This window comes from Colletotrichum fioriniae (assembly GCF_027942845.1).
Source record: "Colletotrichum fioriniae strain IMI 355084 chromosome Unknown scaffold_18, whole genome shotgun sequence".
NCBI lineage: Eukaryota > Fungi > Ascomycota > Sordariomycetes > Glomerellales > Glomerellaceae > Colletotrichum > Colletotrichum fioriniae.
This window is the reverse complement of record NW_027076854.1, coordinates 460681-481844: the sequence shown is the minus strand read 5'-3', so window position 1 is coordinate 481844 and position 21164 is coordinate 460681. Positions and strand designations below refer to the sequence as shown.

Below are 21164 nucleotides of genomic sequence, written 5' to 3'. Positions count from 1 at the left end.
AATCCGTTCAAGTTGAGGTCCTCAGGCGAAACTGCTTGGCAACTGCGGGTGTTGGACCATCCCTCATAGTAACCAATTGTGCGCTTAGAGACAGAATTGCCTGAACAGGATGGCCTTGTGACATTGCCACAGCCGCCAAAGTCTTTTTGGCAGCCTTTTCCACAGAAATCACTTGTGGAACCACAGAATCTGATGCATATTGATCAGCGAATGCATGCTTGACATGGAATAATGAAGGTTCATCAACTCTATCACTTACCCGAACTCGGAACAGCAGACGCTCAAGGGGCATTCCTGAGAGCCTTCTTTGCCGTACTGTCCACATTGAGCTTTGGCATCGCAATTTGATGTGCAATTGCCCTTGCCACACTCTGTTGGAGAGTAGCCGCAAAGCCCATTGGTACCACAGCAAGCCGCATTCTCACATGGAGTGTCTGCATTGCATGTGCCAGTCGGAAGGGCTCGTCCGGAAAGAAGGTGATCAAGAGAAGGAATTGAGTAAGGAGTGATAGGCGCGATGTGATTGTTAGAGTCTAAAGGAACGGCTGAGATGAGGAAAGGAATGGCTGCCATGAAGGCGTAAAGAAGAATGAGTGGAAACATCCTCGCGGCCTTGAACGACTCTTTGGAGTCTGGAATGATGAGTGACTCCGAAGTAAACCTCTTTCCAGAGTAGAATGGCAGCTTCCAAGACACAAATATGGTAATCGTCTTCATCCAAGCCTAGCTCTTGATAATCGAGAACCGGCGTGTTGTACAGCAACAGGCAACGACAGCTTGCTCGCTTACTGGCTCCCGATCCACCCCGGGCTGCAGGGGTTACGGTTGCATTTCCACTCGGGCCATTTGATGCAGAATGAGATTGAGCTGATGCTATGGATACATGTAGCGTCGGATACAGCCTGTTCTAGATAGAATTGTGGACTGCAGATTGCTAAAAGCTCACCCATGGACACCCTCAACATGTTGATCCAGGCTCTAATCATCAGACTGTCTCGGCCGCTTCGACCGACTTGGCAGGAATTCCTCGTCAGCCTGACTTGGATTGGTATCAAATGACCCTCTTTTGAATGAATTATCATCTCACCTGCTTCCGAAGCCATCCCAAATTCAAGACCAGCGGCCGCAGGGAGTAAGCAGGTTGGTTGCATGGAGTTGGCGATGTGACCCTTCAAGCCTTGTTGGGCGGAGAATGTCATATAACCCCCGGCCCCTGTCACAAAAAAGCTTACCTAGACTTGGCTACTCTTGGCCGTTCTTGGCTCCCCTCGGCACGAAAATGCCGCTGACATGAACCACTTTTTGAGTCCAGATGACTGCTGTGCCGTAGGCTACTGAACGGCATCGGGCCGCTGTGCTTACTTGGAGGCAAGAAAGATTGAGACAACTCCTTTTCCTTGCAGTGTAGACTAGCAGCCAGACCTATCAAAACGCGTCGCAGCTCGCGTGAAGGAAGAAAGATGCGATTGCCGACTCAGTTGCGGGACATCCGACTCCGGCAAGGATTTCAACCCTGCAGAAAGCTCTCCCGTCGCGTGCAGTTCTTCAATCTCCTCGGCTTCAATATCACATGGCCAGGGTAGAGCGTTCCTTGCAGGCCCCGTTCTTAGAAGCTGCAGCCTGCAGCCTAATGCAACTTCCCTTTGGATTTTGTGATCACTGCTGTCAGACCAATTTCCGGTCCCTTAGTGCCGGATTTTATGCCGGTAACATTGACGAGAGACTAGAGCCAGCTGATCATCTGTCGATGTCTTTTTCTTCTGGTCCATGGTTCATGAGTTCAAGGTCCATATACCGAAGGCCTCGCACATGAGATGAGCCGCAGCACCAATCTTGTGCCCGTCCATTCCCTACCAGCATAGAGCCCGCCGCTCCAGGCAATTTTCCTCATCATGGAGAGTCACTCGTTGTGGCTTCTGTACATTGCACTCAGTTTTCTTCAAACATGTCACTCATTTAATCTTTACCCAGCCATCAATGGCGATAAACTCGCCAAGTCACTGAACGTCACATCAGACTGCATTGCAGCGCTGTGGGTGCCTTAAGCCTAATACCTCTTACGCTTGACTTAGACTGATGAATGAGATAGAAATCAAACTATTCCAGAATGTGACCAGACATTGCTGCAGATGACGATGAACCTGGAAAACTACTGGTGGACCGATGACAACCTCACGGCTGTCTGCGACTCAGGCTGTGCTGAAGCCGTTGGATCGTGGAACTACAATGTCTCTGACCCCTGCTTCGAGCAAAGTTTCACAGCATATGGGAAGCTTGTGCCAATATGGACGGTGACTGAGCGTGTTGTTGACAATCTTATCTTTGCCTGTTTGCCCTCTCGGTTCGTACCCCTGGTTGAATCTACGAAATGATACTAATTGTCTAAAGATCCGACAACTACACATACTGTCTCACAGAATCTCAGGAGTGGGTCGGAGCTGATGTGTTGCGGGTTGACTGTGATGCCAACCCCTCAGATCCCACTTGCGGCGGCAACTCCACGGACATCCCCGAGGCGAACGTTCGCCTGGCCAACCTATACGAAGACGACATTGTGAGTTGGTCTTTTTTGATGTCGACGTACGCCTCACTGACATGACATCAAGTTGTGCAATGACTGTTTCATCAACCAGCTCTACACTCGCATCTCGTCCATCTTCCTGCCGGATACCGACTACTCAGAGTATCTCGCAGACCAGATTTTTGATATCTCGGACGTTTGCAACAAAACTGTTCCCGACTTCACTGTTGCACTGCCTTGGGATTATCAGACTGCATCGACCCTGTCTTCCGTAAACGTGGGATCTTCGACGACTGCCGTAGCCACTGCCACCTCCACGGCTGCTGCCACGACCACATGCGTTGGTCAGACTCTTGGCTCTGCCGCCGCGTCAAAGAGGGATCATGCTTTGGACTGGATCAAAAGGTCCACTCCCGGTTTGAATCCTAGGCAGGCATCGACATGCGATGACTTATCGTCTCAGTATGGTGTGAGCACCGGCGCGCTTCAATGGTTCACCAACAGCGATACCTGCGCTGTGTCTGGCTCGGTGTGTCTTCCTCAGCGGTGCACATTACAGAAAGTCGGAAGCAACGAGACGTGGTGAGCATTCTTAACCAATCTTTGCCACTTTGCGTTACTTTTAGTGCTAATGAACATCTTCAAAGTGCGAGTATCGCGGCATCTGTCGGAGGTGACACTACTATTGTCCAGTTTAAGAAGTGGAACACGTACATCCTCGGACTTTGTGACAATCTGACAGAGGGCCAATGGGTATGCATAAGGTAAGGAGGACTTTGAGGTGCCTTGTGCCAAGTGTGAAGTGGACTGACCAATATTAATGGATAGTTCTCCTGGAGTCAACGCTACATACACATTGCCTGCGCCGCCCTTGGGCACAGAAGCCAATGCCGGAAATCAACAACGAGGAGGAGCTGGCGGCATCGTTTCGGCCACGACGACCGCAACAGACATTGTCAACCCTGTGTCAGGAGGAACGGCCCCTAGCCCAACCCAAGACGGGCTTGTCACCAACGTGAGACTTACCATTGACAATGACAGAAGTGAACGCACGAGACTAACTTTGGGTATTTTCAGTGTAATAACTACGCCAGTGCTACTGCTGGAGACGGCTGTGAGGCGTTTGCCACGCGCAACTCGATTGCACCAACACAGCTCTATGCATGGAACCCTGTCCTCGGCACTGCTGGTTCTGAGTGCTCAACCGCCTTATGGGCTAGTGAGTACTACTGCATCGGCACGTGGAAGCCAACTCAGACTTCCGCCGTGACTGCACCGGGCCCAACTCAGACTGGCATTACGTCCAGCTGCAACAAGTACGCAAAAGCAAACTCTGGTGATGTCTGTACCGTCTTTGCCTCTCGCAACAACATTACGACCGCTCAGCTCTACGCTTGGAATAGCGTGCTGGGAGCCAACGGAGAGAATTGCGCTGGTTCCATGTGGGCCGACGAGTACTACTGTGTCGGTGTATCTGGGTCATCGTCCGCAGTCGCGACGACACAAGCAACAACAGCCACGGCTGCAGTCTCTACAACTGCTACGCAAGTCACAGCTCCTGGTCCAACTCAGACTGGCATCGTCTCGAGCTGCTCCAAGTTTGCCAAGGCACCGTCCGGAGTAGTCTGCGGCGACTTTGCGAGCAGCAACAGCATTTCAACTGATCAGTTGTACGCATGGAACACAGTCCTCGGTACCAATGGAGAGAACTGTGCGTCTTCGATGTGGGCCAATGAGTATTACTGCGTCGGCATAACTGTGGCTGCTCCGGGTCCGACGCAAGATGGCATCAACTCCCAACTGTGCTCGCTACGCTGAGGCGCCTTCAGGTGCGACCTGCACCACATTTTCAAGCGCCAACGGAGTCACCTTGGCCCAATTGTATGCTTGGAATCCTGTCTTGGGGACGAATGGCGAGAATTGCGCTACAAAGATGTGGGCTCAGGAATATTACTGTATTAGTGTTACTAAGTAGAACGTCATTCGACCTGTTCAATGAAATCCAATACCTTGGGTCACCTAAGACACCTTACTACGCAAGATCGATACCTAAAGCCAAAGCTGAGAGATCTCGAATTGAGTTTTCACTTGAATGCCGGATCTGTAATCTTGTTAAAGTTGCTGTGATATCGATAAATGGGGAGGAAGCTTAAGCGACTATAATTTATGGTACTGTAGTACGTCAAAGATTGTGCTGATTCTTTGGAAGTACCGACAATGGCCTTGCAACAAGATAAAATCAATATCAACACACTAAAGTACCATTCATGACCTGTCTTATTATTTACATCGACGGTGTCTTTTCTTTCTTTCTTTCTTTTTCACCCATCAGATCTTGCTTTCTCCGAAGCCCTCCCATTATGTTCGAGCTTCTGGGCTATTCACCTCATTTCTCCACGTCTTCATAGTCTCTGTGACATTGAAACATGCATTCTGCCTTAGTCCATAAAGTAGACAATAAAGGAGAAAAGTCCACACAACGATCAATGAATATCGCCAGTTCTTGTTTGATCTGGGGTTTTTACGCTCGACAGGCGAGAGGATGCCAAGCACTAAGTCATTCACCAAGTGGACTTGCAGGTGGTACACACACCTCCACAAATGTGACTTCGACATGGTGAAAGTAGATAAAGCCTTAAAGCCTCACTTTTCATGTCATGCAAGTCCAGGAGAATAATTGGTCCACATGTCGTCGCATTCTTGGCCTGCATTTACCGTTGGTTGGTGGCGACAGGTATTAAGCGCCCACATGTACCTTCCAACGAAAGAGGTGCATTCTCAGGCTGGTGAAAAGCCAGACATACTGCCTACATCAGGCATCAATGGCGCAGCAGGTCGCATTTTCTCAGCCAAAATAACGAGCAGGGAAAGATCCATAGGCATGTTTTTGCAGCAAGGCCCCGGTTCTTAGTTGGATTAACTTCCAAAGAAAGCGTGGCCTGATAATTTTCTTTTGGAACACCGCACGTTGAGACGGAAGCTGCAGGAGGCCAACCATCTGTGTCTCAGCACGCCATAAGATGATAAGACTACAAAGGTACAAGAATGCCTCGATTTTCCGTGTTGGGGGCTTTCCAAAGTTACTTGACCTCTCATTTTCAACCACTCAACCCCTTTCACCCTACAATCATCAAGATTGCCCGCAGATCAGACAATGTCAGAGGACCAAGAAGTTTACCGCATGTGCCGAGCACTATTCAGCGGAAGGTCTAAACAGCTGAAGAAGCCAGCGATTCGCCAAACCCTCATTAACAACCAGAGCGCTTTGCATCACCTATTCAGGAGATATGGCGAGATCAGGCTTACCGCAATGATCCAGTCTCTCCTCAAAGCCGGGGCTTTCGAATCGGACCGTCGTGCCAAAGCTATGTTCCCCGAGCTATTTCAGACCACCCCACAACAGGATGCACAGAGAGAAGCATCTGAAGCCGACGCAGCAAAGTCGGTTGCTGACATCTTGGGTGGTATGAGCCACCCCGAAGACATGGAATCAGCAGAGCCAGCAACGCCAGCGGAGCCAGTGTGGGGCTGGGAGGTTCCGCCTGTGCCGGTCCCGGATGATGAACTCCCAATACAAGACGCTGCCGCTTCTGAGACACCCCTTGAGACGAACGGTATTGACGAAGGTATATTGCAGATTGTAGCGTGTTATATGTCGACACTGACGAATTCTGAATCGCTACAGCGCCATCTCAGACACATCCCAAGATCCCTTCTCTCTATCCAACATATCTTCCATTCACCACTCAACATGCTATTCTTACGGCTTCCCAGAGGCTGCTCGAAGAATGTTGCTTCGATTTCGCAAAGAAGTGGTTCCCCGACGTGCTCCAGGATAAAGGCTGGGAATGTGCGTCCGCCGTCGAGTTAACGAATTGGATCAAGGTCTTCAACGCGGAGGTCCTCGCGCTCCCCCCTCAGGTTATCGCCATGACGGACAAGACCATCTATCAGGTTTTTGCGCCGACCCATAAGCTACGACACACAGCCGTCCACAGATTGCCAACGACGGCCCGCGAAATCATCAGACTGCTCCGAGCAGCAGTAGAACTGACGGAGACTCTGCAAGACTTCACGCGTGCATTCCAGCTAGAGGAGCTGATTCTTGAGGTCGACGAGAAGATCAAGACGATGGAGCTCACGAAGAATGTTTTGGAGGATCGTGCTGCCGCTCAGCTTGAGGACATCCGCCGCCAGCGAGAAGACCTTGATAGACAGGAACGGGAGTTCATCGAGAGCATGCTCAAGGAGGATCAAGAACACAAAGCTCTCATCGGCAGCCTTCTCGAGATTGCTGTCGATGACATTCTGGAAAGGAAGAACGCTAAAAGCCAGGTAGCCGATGAGGACGAGACTGATGCCCGGGGTTGTTACCTCGAAGGTGACGAGAATACGAACGGAGGTTCCGATAGCTTGGAGAACAAAGATGGCTTCAAAGATAGCAATGGAATTTGGCGGAAACTCACGGATGCTTGGTCTGGGATGACTTTTGGTCAGAACCAGAAGGTTCTCTTTGGGGGTTTCTAGACATACTAAGAGTCGAATCACCAACGCATTGTTGGTTCTACTTCGGGTTGGCGGCATTAGGTTTCGCCGAGGGAATGGCGTTTAACCATAAAGCCAGCCACGCCAATTTTCAGCATTAGCGGAGAAGAATATGCCTACTATACTTAGCTTATTATGTTATGTCCTCTTGTTGCATGTATCAAGTATAATCGAATCTTTCCACCGCGGCCATCAATCTTTGGATCCGGTGAATTCTCAGATGGAAGGGACGGGTAACGAAGCACGGTCTCCGAAGATGTCTTTCGCGCCTTAAGGCGGGTGTGTGAGTTAGACCTCGCGCTCACCGAGACCGCCGCCCGGCCGGAGGAAGAGTCTCGGAGTACCGACCCCGCCCTAGGCCGAATCAAGACTGATACGGGGTTATCAATCACCAATCAAAAGAGTCAATCTCGAGATCCAGAAGTTAATGCCCGTGCTTCCTCAGATCGACCATTTGGACCCCTCATTGATGTTGTGTTCCCCGTTCGCGGAATGCGAAGATGAAAGATAAAACCACCATCGATAGCCAGATGGAACCAAGGATACCTTACTCTAATACTCCAAATCGACGGTATTAAAGATATTCGGATGCCATAGCCGGTCGCACATAAGCGGATGTCACGTGTGACGGACAGCAAGCAGCGGGCCCGCCGTCGCCACCTTCCCGACCCCCCCGGCTTTTCAAATTTTCGCACGGGCCAGAAGGAAAGAAAAAAAAATTATGGCGAAGGGCGTGGGGCAATCACGCAAAAGGCGCTTGCCATGCCGCTCTGTTAGCCGGCTCCTACTGCCTTACCTTAGTCGAGTGGCCCCTTCATCTACGTAGTAGCCGCCGCTCATTGTTACTTTTTCTTTGACTGAACATACTTGCTGCGTTTCTGTTCCTAATACAATTCTGTCACTGGAACCCCCGGCCGACAACATGCCAAACATGGACGAGGAGCAGCCTCTGCTGGTCGAGGACCCCATCTGCGAGGAAGACATCTCGAAGCACTTGCTAGACTTTGATCCCAATGGCGACCCTGAGAACCCCAGGGAATGGCCCGCACCTTTCAAGTGGACTCTGGTCGCATTGCTGGCTCTCACCGCGTTCACCGTGTACGACAACCATCCAACCCGATGTGTATTGCATCAAACATCTCATGGCCACAATTGAGCTGACATATGCCACAGCACCTTCACCTGCATCTCAGTAGTCCCTGTAGCCGCCCACATCATCCAAGATCTAGACCAGAATGAAGGAACAAACTCACCGGCGAGCGCCCTGCTCGTCACAATTTGGGAACTCGGTGAAGCCGCCGGCCCCCTCCTCATCGCGCCCCTTTCCGAGATCTACGGACGCTATCCCGTCATGAACGCCGCCAACATCCTCTTCATAATCGCCACCGTCCTCGCCGCCATCAGCACGAGCACCCCGCTCCTCATCGGCGCCCGCTGCCTCACCGGTCTCGCGGTCGCTTCGAATGTGCTGAACCCGGCCATCATTGGAGACATGTTCGTCCCGGACAACCGCGGCTCGGCGATGAGTTTGATATCTCTCGCTCCGCTCATCGGCGGCGCGGTCGGTCCGATGATTAGCGGCGCCATTGCGCAGACCCTCGGCTGGAGGCAGGTTCTCTGGATGAGTGCCGGTCTGGCGACGGTGTGTGAGATCTTGTTTCTCACCTGCTTCCGGGAAACGTATAAGATGACCATCTTGAGACGACGTGCCGCGAAGCATGCAGATGAGCACGGGGCACCGCTTCACCCTGCCGGAGTTGATGATCATAAGAGTCTCATCAAGCTGTGGGAGTCGATCAAGCGGCCTTTCTATGTTTTGCTCGGGTCAAATGTTCTGATGGGATTGTCGTTCTTTGGTTGCATAACATTCGCCTACTTTTATGTAATGTCCATTAGCTTGCCCGTCATCCTCCAGGACGTGTATGGCTTCTCGCCTGCTCTCACTGGTCTCTCATTCATGTCCTTTAGTAAGTCCTATTTTGAACTTTTGTAAGGTGCCTTTGTGTTCTAACAATCATAGGTGTCGGTTCATTCATCAGTGTCCTCGTCAGCAACTTTAGCCTGGATAGGATCTATGTGAAGCTTCGCGGAAACGACCCCGTCGGACGCCCCGAGTACCGCCTCCCGCTCGTCATCATCGGCGCATTCACCTTGCCCCTCTCCATCACCGCATACGGTTGGATTGCGGAACTCCACCTCCCTGTCGGCCTTCTTCTCCTGTCGGTAGCGATGCTCGGCTTCACTCTCCTCATGGCCTCCCTTCCCCTCTCCGCCTACGTTGTCGACGCCACAGGCTTGTACTCTGCTTCCGCCATGACCGGTGTCATCGTGACGAGATGCCTGGCTGGCACTTTCCTACCCCTTGCGAGCGGACCCATGGTGCAGTCCTTCGGTTATGGTTGGGGGTTCACCATGCTGGGTGCTTTCAGCATTTGCCTTGCGCCGATTCCGGTGCTTATCATGAGATATGGTCACGCTTGGCGCCAAAAGTCCGAATACACGAGAGATGCCTGAGCTATCATGACTTACGATGCCACTATTATGAAAGCATATCGCAAGAGAGGGAAAAGTGATTTACGATGCATTATTATTATTATGGACAGTTTGGGAGGGTTTTTTCTACTTAACTTAGATTCGGCGTTATCGAGAGGCACACTTCAACAGCTTTGTGAATAGAATCAGTCATTAATCAATCATCGCCCGTAAATTACGTCAGGCTTTCCGTTGCTCCCATTCTTTGAACGCTTCAATGGCTTCTGCTACCGAATCACGCCCCATTAACTCCATTCGATAATCCTCATCCATCAACCGCCACCCCGTCGGCGACAACCCATCCCTCAACAGTGCGCCCGTCATCTCCGCATCGCGAGCCTGCTGCTCCGGTCCATCACGAACATGATACCATTTCCGATTCGAGGTCGCACCCTGCACATTCACTGTCGTCCGGTCTTTCCGAAGCGTCTCGTACAGGTTCAAGATCTCGGGGATCTGTGCTACCATGTCTTCCACCCCCAAGGAGTTCTTCAAGAGGCCCAGAAGCTTCCCGATCACAGCGCCATCTTCAACAGCCATGGCTGCGCCTTGGGCTTGGTAGGGGAGGCTTGGATGGCATGAGTCGCCCAAGAGAGCGAAGCAGCCCTTGGTCCACGTCTTCAATTCGGGGTGCGTGCATAGCTTCCACTTCTGCACTCTCGGTATCAACGAGATGAGCTTTGTCAATCTAGGAAGAGATTAGTAACCACAGGCAATGCGTCAAATCTTACCTGGCAGGTTGCGAAACTGCTAGAAACTTACGTCTCGTCCCATCCACGATAGCTTTCTCTCATCTCTTCGATATCCCCTTGGACACGCTTCTCTCCCGGTCCCATGTTATCCGGCCTGATGAGCACGAGGTTGAACTCCCGCCCTCCTCTGACGGGGTAGAACACGGTGTGCTTGTCGGGTCCCATCCACACCGTAGCCTGCTTCCGCGCACAAAGATCGTCGACGCGGGGATCATCAAGAGCTTTGAGGTAGTCAAACGGAAACGTAGCGCGATATGCCAGATCCCCCGTCTCAACCGGCGGCGAAGCCGCCCCAAGAAGCTGATCACGACAGATAGACCAAAGCCCTATCATCAACCATCAGCAAACACAACAAAGTCCCAGCCTGCACATCCTACTCACCGTCAGCACCAATAATCACATCTCCGCCAATATCATCCCCGTCCTCAAGATACACCACCTTTTCGTCGAAATCAATCCTTTCAACATCCATATCAAGACACAGATCCACGCCAATCTCCTTGCACGTCTGCCATAGGATATAGTGCAAATCGGCCCGGTGCACAACCATCCAGAGATCGCCGTACCGGGCCTGCGCGTCCTTGGCTGAGAGGGTGTGCAGGTGCGCGCCGTCAGCGTACCTGCGATACTCCATGCCGTCGATGACGACCCCGCATTGGAGGAGTTTGTCGAGGTAGCCCAGCTGTCTTGCGATTCTGGTCCCGTTGGGTGGGAGCTGGAGACCTGCGCCGATCTGAATAAATGTCAGATTAGATGAACGATTGTATCACTGAAAGCGGGAGTGGGAATCGTGAATGGCACTTCGGTGAGCTCACTGGGACCAGTCTATTCGCTCTCTCGAGAACCACCACCTCGAACCCCTCTCTTCTACAGGCTATGGCGCAAGCGAGGCCGCCGAGACCTGCGCCGATGATGAGGACTCTCATGTTGGCATTTGGCCCTGAACGAAAAGAAAATAACTAAGAAAATTGCTGTCAATTGGACCGGTGATTGTCACCTTGGGTTACTTGGTTAAAATCCAGATTCACAATCTGTCCTGTCCTGTCACGGCCGTAGCCCGCCCCCGCTACTAAAAGGGTCTCCGGCCTGAACCTGAACCTGCATCATGCAGGAAACCCCGCGCCGGATCTGTGCCGCGCCCCACTGCCGAACCGCTGCGTGCCATTCGCGCCGAGTTCTGAGGGGCAACTCAGGCACCGCGGCACCGACAATCACTTTCTACGGACTGTAAGTCTGTTAAAAACGGACGGTTATCACAAGGTCGTGACATACAAGCGGCAGACATCGCTTTCGGTGAGATATGATTGGATAGAAGACATCCTCTACGGTCTCGCGGGCTCTTACTTGCGGCCCGAGTTTGTTCACTCTAGCGACCGACATTGGATACTTATCTCGCTGTTCCTTGAACAAGGTATGAGGACAATTAATCCCCCCCCGCGCCGCGCCCTTGCCGTCCTGTGGCTCAAAGCTTCGATCGAAAACTTTGAGTTTGCCCTACTCGGAATAGCCGAATTTCGCTTTCGGGGCGGGGTTTCCCGAAGATGCTCATCACGTTGAAATAAGAAAGTACAGCAAATCCCCTCCAGTAAGGTAGTCAACATCTTATGCCATCATCCCTTTCTCGGATCAAACATCGGTGTCTTCGATTACTCATTCAACCTAGGTTCCACCCCGGACTTCCTTCTCCACTGTCTCGGTGACCAGAAGACACACATATCTCCGTGTCCGACATCTCCAGGGGGAAAGTGGCAAAAACTCATCCGAACATGATCAGGCTCCAAGATCTCCAACCCCGCGGTATCCGCCGTGTCCTCCGCTCAAAAGGTTAGAAATCACTCTGCATTTTGTCAATTCTCCCCCAAAACCACATTTCCCCGAAATCGCCGAACTGGCCTCTGGTTTTTTCATCTCAACATTCCATGTGCAACTCAGTGGCCAGCCGCGCGCTGCCGTAAACGGGTAAAGGGCATTGAGATACGTGCAAATTGCTAGAGAGGTCATGAGGCCCGTGATAGACCACCCGAGTCTGCCGACGGCATCTTCGGTCGCCAGGGGGAGCGGAAGAGAACATAATCATTTACCGCCGTTGAAGAGCAAACCTCAAGCGAGAAATCCGTAGTTACTAAAGTAGTTTCCTGGATTCATGTTTATAAGCACGTTATCGTGGAATCGCGGCCCCTTGGAGGAAAGGTGTCATATTCCAATGTTCCTCGAGCTCGTTGGGGATGATGCCAAGTTTCGACAATGGAATTCCAAGCCCTCGTGAGATATGAACACGAAGGAAGCATATTTTACGGCAATCTTGTGCAAAGTAGTGAGTTTTGCTACATTGTCGAGCGACTGCATGGGAATATTGAGGCCGGATTGGAGACAACGAATATCAGAGACACGGCGGCAAAAGTGAGTGTTTGAGAGCTTGTGAGCCAGCAACTTGGGGCATTTCTCCAAGCATGCCAGAAAGCATTGCTGATTTGGTCTACTACGTCATGTAGCTGCTTTGTCCATTGGAAAGAACTCCCATCATCATGTGCCTGGGGTTGAATTATGCCCGATACGCCATAGAATCAAATGTGAGTGAAAGTACTCATTTTGAAGTCTTCTGCCGAAGTTTCTCTAAGTCAACGGCTCATAGCTTCCCGTATGCGCCTTTCCCATCATCTTCACAAAGCCGCCAGACGCCCTCGCAGGCCCCCACGATCCGATTATCGTCCACTATGACGCGCAAGACAAGCTAGACTACGAGGGCGAGCTCTGCGTCGTCATTGGTCGGGACGTCAAGAATGCGACTCTCTACAACGCTGTGGACTATGTCCTTGGGTACGCGGCAGGAAACGACGTGACCGCCCGCAACTTCCAGATCCCCGGCGCCTCGGGCGGCCAGTATTCCTACTGCAAGTCATTTGATAGTTTCGCTCCTATCGGACCGGCCATCTGGTCACCGAGTGTCGTGCCGGATCCGCATGCGTTGCGGTTCCGCACCAGGGTCAACGGGAAGGTTGTCCAGGAGACGGAGACGTCTGATATGATTTGGTCGGTGGCGCAGGTTATCGTGCATCTTTCGCGAGGGACAACGTTGAGAAAGGGGACGGTGATTATGATGGGCACGCCCGGGGGCGTTGGATACTCGCGTGGTGTGTTTTTGAAACATGGGGATATTGTTGCAGTTGAGATTGATGGTCTCGGAAGGATCCAGAACGAGATTGTGTTCGAGGGTAACCATGTAGAGTAGGCTACTTGGTGCTTAAACAGCAGAAAGCTGGGGTGTTAATTCTGAATCAGGTGAGGTCCTCTTTGGCTTCCGTGCTTTCACTCGAGACCGACCCCCTTCTTGAATTCAGCTAGCCATTCAGGAATGTCTGCAGCCGTTTGATTCCACGGATCATCACTGGCAAAGGTAGGTTAGTTTACGTGTTCTACAACGGAAATCCTGGCGGGGCTAATGCAAAGGGCAATACTTACTCATCAAAAATTACCCATCTTGCATGGTATCTGAGCTCATCATCTGAAGGGACATGCATGTTGGGGTTCTGAGGTGAAATGGTGGTCGCAACAAATCGCGATAGTTCCCCTGCTAAACGAGCGTATCTGTTGGGGTCGTTGAGAAAGAACGGCATATCAGTGCCTCTTGACCGCTCAGATTGTCTTAACGAGTGTCCAGATCCTTCAAATATTGATTTGGCAGTTTGCAGCCGCGTGTATAGGTCACTCGGTTTCGTTGACATGGAATCAAGACTGAAGTCAGGAGAGATGTAAACTTGATCGTCGACGGGGTCGCAATAGGTTGAAGACATCTGTGTGTAAGCTGATCCCAGTCGATTCGTTGGTCGTAATTCGCCGGCCGTCATTGGTATGAGCTTTTCTGCCTCTCCCGTCAATTGGTTCAGCTCAGCTAACCCCGTGAAGAAGCTGTTGAGTTGACCACCAGGCGTGTTCGCCACGGAATTGAGACATGGTACAAGTTCTTCATAGGAGTCCTTTGCAAAGCTTTTGGCCCTCTGACGTAGTGGCGCGAGCCACGATGTTGACTTCCACATGAGACGGACTATAAATCCTGCAAATCTTCTCGAAGGGTTCATCGATGCCGATTCTATTCTGTTCAGAATGACACAGGCTTCTTGCTGAAGATCATCGTCGGAGGGCGTGAGACCTAGAACGAGGTGTTCTCTGAGATGCCTGCAGAGCTGAGCCTCTAGTTCGCAGTCTTCAAAGATGTCTGCCTTGCCAATTATCTGGAGTTGAGTCGCGCGAAGTTTGGCTAGTTGATAGCATTGGTTCATTGGACGCAGACGTGCCTTTTCAGACAGCCCCGTATCACTCATCAACAAGTCTCGAAGCCAGGATGACGCATTCGGTGTGCCGCTGGGCCTGAAAAACTCGGAGGCGTACAAGATGGTGCAAGCCTCGTAGATTACCTCTTCGTCCGAGGGCAGACGTTCGTGTTCCTCAAAGTAGTTACGGACGAAGTACTCTACTTCGAGCTTGAGGAGTTCGTAGGCGCTTGGTGCAGAGCCAGCCGGGGAAACACTTGCACAGTAAGGGACAGGTGCGCTTTGTTCGAACTGAATCACGCCTTGTGGAATCATCAGTTCGTTGGATGCTTAAAAATCGGGCAGGTTTTACTTACAAGGGGGGACCGCGTTATCAACTTTTGCGAGTATTTGGGGTTCAAACCCCCAATCTCCTTTCCAATCCGACATGGTATTTCCATCGTCTCGATAGTGGTCTGCAATGTGGTCCCCGCGAATCGCCCATGAATCAAGGGTGATTCCACAGAAGCCACATCTTGACCGAATCTTATCCGTGGTAACCTTCCAAGTCTCTGCGGTTCTAGACATCTGATTTGTCTTGTGTACAAGTTTCAAGTGTTGCCGGAGATGGTCTTTTCGGTAGTAAGTACGCTCCTTGGCCGGTCTTTCCGAGCAAGCTGCTTGGTGGTGGTCGTCAAGGTGCTGTTGGGTCGGGTTGGCTTCGTCGCAGAAAACGCAGATTATACCATTCTCGTGGTGCTGTGTTGTCGACCCGTGCGGAGAACACACCCATTCCTCCAGTGAGAGGTGCAAGGACTTCTCGTGTCTTTGCCAGTCGTACTTTGTCTTGAAGGTTTCGGCACAAAAGGTGCATTGGTAGGTATTGATTTGTCGAAGGCTCAACCTGTTTCCCCTTCGTTCTTTGAGCATTGCTCGTCTTCTCCGACGATTTGGGTCCTTTCTAAGTGCCTCCATAGGAGTTGGAGATTTGCTAGAACCATGGGAGTATGCCGAAGTATTGGAACGCGACCCCCCACTTGACTGAGACGTGCCAACACTACTTATACTCGAGGCGTTCTCCCAAGACCCTGCCGAAGATCGAGAGCGGCCCAAGAGTCCCGGACGCTTAGATGATGCAGCAACTGCGCGAGAAATATCGGCAGCCAAGGCAGGCTCGCTATCTGGTGGAGAATGCTCCCATCGTTGCATCGGGTTCATCTGCTCAAATGCCATAGGCGTCGGTCGTCGAACGGGTACGTCTATGGGACTGGAACCAGCCTCGGTCCGGGCGGGCGTGGAGGTCCCGCCGGGGCGAACCTTCCTGCGCCGACGAGTATTGGCAAACCAGTTGGTCAGTTGCTGTTTGCTCAACCCTGTCTGCTTCAGTAATCGTTCGGCCTGATCCGGGGTCGGATACGGATGGCGCTCGTGGTTTTCGAACCATGTTTTCAAAACTCTGATGTTTGCTGATGTGAAGCGACTGCCCACTTTCGTTCCGCCCTCCGTGGTATTCGACGTGTCTTGTAGTGGCTCACGTTCTTCGCAGAGCGGGACACCTCCAGACACGCTTGAAGAGGCAGATATCCGTCCATCTTCAGATTGCATTCCATTCACTGCATCGTCTTGAATCCTCGAGCTTTTGGGAAACAAATCGGAAAACGCTTCATCGGAGAGAAACAGACCGATGTTGAAATCATCGTCCACCTCATTGGATCGCGCATTTGTCAGACCATTGTTGGCCATTGACAATGGCCATTCCATCGCTTCCTCCCGATGAATGGCTCGGGATACTCGCAGTGAGCACGTATTTGAAGTTTCTTTAGTCTCGACAGTAGTTCCTCAAGGTGACGAAGTGAAGTTGGTCGATATTGGTCGGTGGGGGGGTTTGAAGGATGGGGGAGCGCATTGATCACAGTGAGGTGGGGAGGTTGTCAAAGAAGGGCGGTGATATGTGGCGCTAATCATGCGGGCAAGATCCCTTTGCCAATTCCATTGGCACCTTACTCATCTCGGACTCTGCTGACCAAGTCCTGCTGTACCTGCCCCAAACATGATTGCCTTGGTTCGAATTGAAGAGATGATGATCCAAATAGTGCGGCCAATTGCGGTCAAATGACATGAGATACTGGCGTAGGTAATTTCTCAAGCAACAAAACCAGCGAAGGCGTTAACCGATGCCTAAAATATCGCGTTGTCAATGTTTCCAAGAGAACACAAGTTGCATGTGCTAAAGTCTACCGGTCTCTTTCTTCCCACGAATGATACTCGACAACTCACTCCACAAGAGCAATGAGTACTAAGACAGTACACAAAGAACAGACAAAACATGAGTTGAGACTTACTGAGGCATCGGAAAGAGACTAAGTAAAGCGAGAGAGGCAGGCTATTTGCTTCTAGAAACCTCGCTGCATTCTCTTGCCATGTGATTTCCCCATGGGTTTTCGGGCCTTATTCATGCTCACTCCCTACCCCACCTCAGATGCACTCCGTAGTTCCACCCCCTAGCGCATAATTGAGGGTATCATGCCCCTTGCTCACGATGGGACCTTATTGTTGCCGCAACCCTAACGATCCACAATCCCGCAGATTCCATAAGACGTCACAGCGGGATCTTCCACAAGCAACACCTGAGATCAATCGCGTCGATGGTTTAGTGGTAAAATTCTCCGTTGCCATCAAGCAGCGTCGGGGAGCCGGGGGTTCGATTCCCCCTCGACGCAATCTTTTGCCTCATATCGTCACAATTCGCAGTGTGAGTTCGAAAAATGGTCGACTGACCAATTTTTGCTTTGCCGATATGAACCTAGCTAGACCGGCGGTGGCCGTGGGTCCGAACTGTTCATAAAAGTAGGCTGAAGGTTGCAAGCATTTACTGGACGATAAAGATGTTCAAGGGACCGATAGTATGTCATCTCGAGGTTCAATCGGCTTGGACATTGCATGCTGTTGGTGCAACTAGCTCTATTATACGTTGGGTGGTATCTTGAACTCGCAACGGCTGTAAGTGGACGCTTTTGATCGGCAAGAATTAGTTGCGTCGTAAGACTTCTTCGATATGCATCGAATGGGCCAACTAACATTGCGTCATTATCAATATACTCATCCAGAATGAGAATGCCCAATACAGTGATAAGCGAGGTACCTGTAAAGTCAATCATCAACTCATCTTCATACCGCGATGCAACAATGTATTCTGAATATGGGAAGTCTTGAGGGCGCATCTCACTCCATTTGGATCAGAACTATCGTCTTCCTTAATGTTTCTCATACGGAAACACTGCCCGATGGCGGCATTTGAATTAAAGGTTTAATATCTGTTGCAAAATAACTTTGACGCTGGTGAACCTTGACAATGGTCGTAGCCCAGGGGTTCATCTTATCTTGCCTGAGCAACCCATGTCATGGCGCTATGGCGATCCTATCATGCCCACTGTCACCTGCCGGTTTTGGTGACTTTGCCCCACCGGACGTGCATCCCGTCGGTTGCCGGACTCCCGCTCTTCCATTACACTCTCTTAAACCACGCCCGTCCCACCTCATGAACGGTCGCCGTCGTCAACCCTTTGCTCACTTTGTCTCTGTGGCAAGACATTGAAGGTGTCTGCTTGGCCATCAAGTAGTCAAGTAGTATTCCTGACGAAGCAATGGACACAATCAACAACCAGCCCGGCGGCGGGCAGGGCTTGCTCAAGGGACTCTTCCTCCTCGGGTCCCTTGCAACCTTGGCTTGCGGAGAGCAATTCCACGTCCAGCGCGCGGCGCAATACCAAGAGCTGGACGTGCGGAGCCCCAGAATTGGACATGTCTTGGCTCACATGGATCGCATCGCATACGACGCAGATGTCACGCCAAGTGCGACCGCGCCTCCAGCCTCCACGAGAACACCACTGCTTGACACCTTCCAAGTGGCTGAGCCCGTCCTGGAGCCAACAGGGCAAGCAGTTACGGTCACGTTGATGGAGCACCAGTTTGCCAATAGCTACGGCAGCCCTTTCGTTGGAGACTATTCACCCCCAGACTTTGAATTCGATCACGTCGTGCTCAACTTCACCGTCGAAGTTAGGGGCAGGCAATTCGATCGCTGGGGCTCCGTGTACCTGGGCGATGTCAATATCTTCGCGACCTCCACCGCCGAGCCCACGTCATATGGCATCACCTGGACCTGGTTGAAGGATTCCACGCCGTTTTTATCGCTCTGGGAAGAACCGCAGACTCTCATCTTCCAACTTGATAATGTCATCACGGACGTCTACACGGGCCTGCTCAACTCCACTCTCACAGCGACCTTCTTTAAGAGCCCCGTTCAGAGCGGAGGACAAGCGCCAGCAGACCTCATCCTGCCAGTTTCTGCCAATAAGAGCCCAGTCACTGCCAGCTTTTGGACTTACCCGGAAGAGAACGCCACTGCTTCTGTTCAATTCCCTCGTAACGTCAACCGGGCCGTATTCTCCACGTCTGTCAAGGGACAAGGGAATGAAGAGTTTTGGTGGAGCAACGTCCCGCAGTCAGCCGTTGATGCTTTTGTGCCGGATGTGGGTAGCTATCCGGGATACTCGCCCTTCCGAGAGGTCCAAGTCCTCATCGACGGTCAGTTGGCGGGTGTACACTGGCCCTTCCCGGATATCTTCACTGGCGGTGTTGTGCCGCAACTCCATCGCCCGATTGTGGGTATCAACGCATTTGACTTGCGGGACCACGAGATCGACATCACCCCATGGCTGCCCCTTCTTTGTGATGGAAAAAACCATACTATCGGCATCAAGGTTGTCGGTCTAGTGGACGATGGCAAGTCAAGCGCCAGCCTCACAAATACCACGGGCAGCAGTTGGTACCTTGTAGGCAAGGTCTTCCTATGGCTTGACGACGAAGGAAGCATCACGACAGGTGTCATTTCTAAGAAGACAAACCCTGAGCCCTCCATTGCCTTCTCACAAACGCTTAAGCAAAACGCTACGGGGTTCAACTCAACCCTGGACTATTCCTTATCGGTGCAACGCGATTTCACAATCACCTCGTTCCTCACCACGCAGAAGGGCAACGGCACGGCAACATGGAAGCAGAGCCTCTCATACTCCAACGTCGGAGGCCTGTACGCTAACGGTTACGGAGGTATCAACACATTCTCGACTATCGGCGAGGAGACGTCAAAAGTTCCTGGTTGGGATTACAAGACGACCTTTTCGTACCCGCTCTATTGCAACACTACCACCTCGTACCTCCCAGCGGGAAATCTTACTCTCTGGGCACAGCTAGACCAAGGCCTCAAGCTTCATGTCCAGGGAAACACCGTCTACCCGACCGGCCTCGAAGCCTTTGAGGGCGAGGGGTCGAAATGGGTTGGTAGCGTCATTGATACGGACAGGAACGGCACCGCGAACTATTCCAGATACGCTGACAACACCGTTACTTCGGGAGCAGGGCGTACACACCAGATCTTCCATCTTAGGGGACTGGATAGTGATGGGACTTACGAGACGCCGGGGACGGAGCTCTACTTCCGGGATGTGACTGCGTACAACAACTCTGTGATAGCCGACAAAGAAGTAATTGGAGGCAAAGTTGTGACGGGGCGTGTTTAGGAGTGGCCTCGGTTTTCATCTGACATAATATTCAAATTCGAGATACGTGTAATAATTAGAACAATAGTTCTGGAAATATTCTTCAAAGAATCAGTGATATAATATGACAGTGCATGGATCAGATTGTGTACCTGCAGTAGAAGAAGCCTGAGATCATCTTGAGGTTATCCAAGTGTTGAGATTATGGTGCACTGTCGTTCAGTTTTGTTTATGAGGTTATGGCTCCGCATGCTCGGTCGTGGACTGCCGGTGGAGGTTATCCAGAGGCAGCGTACAACCTGATACCTGAAAGCCTCAAGCCCACCCAACTTCAGCTTACGAACTGCTCACCATTCATGGATTGATATCTTACCATTTCCGGAGGCCCGAGATAACATCCTGCGACATGATGAAGGGCTTTATGACAAGGCAGAGCTATGCGGCGACTTCAGAGGATTTCAGCCGGTTACCTAGTCTCAAGGCGGATTGATTGTGTGGGGAGACCCGTGGGATGAACAGGGATGAAAAGTCACTGAAGCTTTTGCTTTAAAGTGGCCATGGGTAAGTAGTCAAAGGGTGTTACGACCTGTGCATTTCGACGAGATACTAGACAGCAGTACCAGGCGAGTCACATTGACAATGCCATTAGAAATAATGTGTTGTTTAATATCAGTACATGTAAAGAGACAAAAAACGAGTGTGATACCGATCCCGACATGCTGAGTGGCTTTTACATAACTTTAGAGAGTTCAGAACTTGAAGAGATACCGCCCATGCGATAGACTCCCGAAGTAAAATGTTGTGGTAGTTACTCAGAACAGGGCAACCTCTACATTCCGCCGTTTTGCTTGCTCATCAATATCATAGGCATCGTCTCCCAAGTCCCAGGCTTCATCTAGCATCTCGGTAATGTTACGCGCATTCGCCGTCTTTCCGTATGGTTGATATTTCTCTGTTACGCGCCGGAGTGATTCCATCCAGGCGGGCTGGCGAAGCAAGACAGCCACTT

The 21164-nt window shown here is 51.4% G+C and overlaps 6 protein-coding genes and 1 non-coding gene across 7 annotated transcripts; 6 read left to right on the top strand and 1 right to left on the bottom strand.

The window, feature by feature from the left end:
* Window positions 1-2284: 2284 nt before the first annotated feature.
* Window positions 2285-4339, top strand: N0V96_011614 (uncharacterized protein; the record flags this gene model as incomplete). The annotated part of the gene is made up of 6 exons (XM_065759332.1): window positions 2285-2291; window positions 2418-2554; window positions 2607-2683; window positions 3169-3285; window positions 3350-3536; window positions 3599-4339. 6 exons carry the CDS (start codon window positions 2285-2287, stop codon window positions 4337-4339), a joined length of 1266 nt encoding a protein of 421 aa, XP_065612054.1.
* Window positions 4340-5675: 1336 nt separating this feature from the next.
* N0V96_011613 (uncharacterized protein) lies at window positions 5676-7048 on the top strand (the record flags this gene model as incomplete). The annotated part of the gene is made up of 2 exons (XM_053193635.2): window positions 5676-6147; window positions 6207-7048. 2 exons carry the CDS (start codon window positions 5676-5678, stop codon window positions 7046-7048), a joined length of 1314 nt encoding a protein of 437 aa, XP_053048953.2.
* Window positions 7049-7997: 949 nt separating this feature from the next.
* On the top strand, window positions 7998-9580 carry N0V96_011612 (uncharacterized protein; the record flags this gene model as incomplete). Its single annotated transcript, XM_053193634.1, has 3 exons — window positions 7998-8164; window positions 8240-9033; window positions 9087-9580. The coding sequence occupies 3 exons, from the start codon at window positions 7998-8000 to the stop codon at window positions 9578-9580; spliced, it is 1455 nt and encodes a 484-aa protein (XP_053048952.1).
* A 198-nt stretch (window positions 9581-9778) lies between these two features.
* On the bottom strand, window positions 9779-11276 carry N0V96_011611 (uncharacterized protein; the record flags this gene model as incomplete). Its single annotated transcript, XM_065759331.1, has 4 exons — window positions 9779-10286; window positions 10361-10676; window positions 10732-11083; window positions 11271-11276. 4 exons carry the CDS (start codon window positions 11274-11276, stop codon window positions 9779-9781), a joined length of 1182 nt encoding a protein of 393 aa, XP_065612053.1.
* A 1599-nt stretch (window positions 11277-12875) lies between these two features.
* N0V96_011610 (uncharacterized protein) lies at window positions 12876-13579 on the top strand (the record flags this gene model as incomplete). Its single annotated transcript, XM_053193632.1, has 2 exons — window positions 12876-12920; window positions 12983-13579. 2 exons carry the CDS (start codon window positions 12876-12878, stop codon window positions 13577-13579), a joined length of 642 nt encoding a protein of 213 aa, XP_053048950.1.
* A 3657-nt stretch (window positions 13580-17236) lies between these two features.
* N0V96_011609 lies at window positions 17237-17317 on the top strand. Its single transcript has one exon. It is a non-coding gene; the product is annotated as a tRNA-Gly (tRNA).
* A 924-nt stretch (window positions 17318-18241) lies between these two features.
* Window positions 18242-20176, top strand: N0V96_011608 (uncharacterized protein; the record flags this gene model as incomplete). Its single annotated transcript, XM_053193631.1, has 1 exon — window positions 18242-20176. One exon carries the CDS (start codon window positions 18242-18244, stop codon window positions 20174-20176), a length of 1935 nt encoding a protein of 644 aa, XP_053048949.1.
* Window positions 20177-21164: the final 988 nt, after the last annotated feature.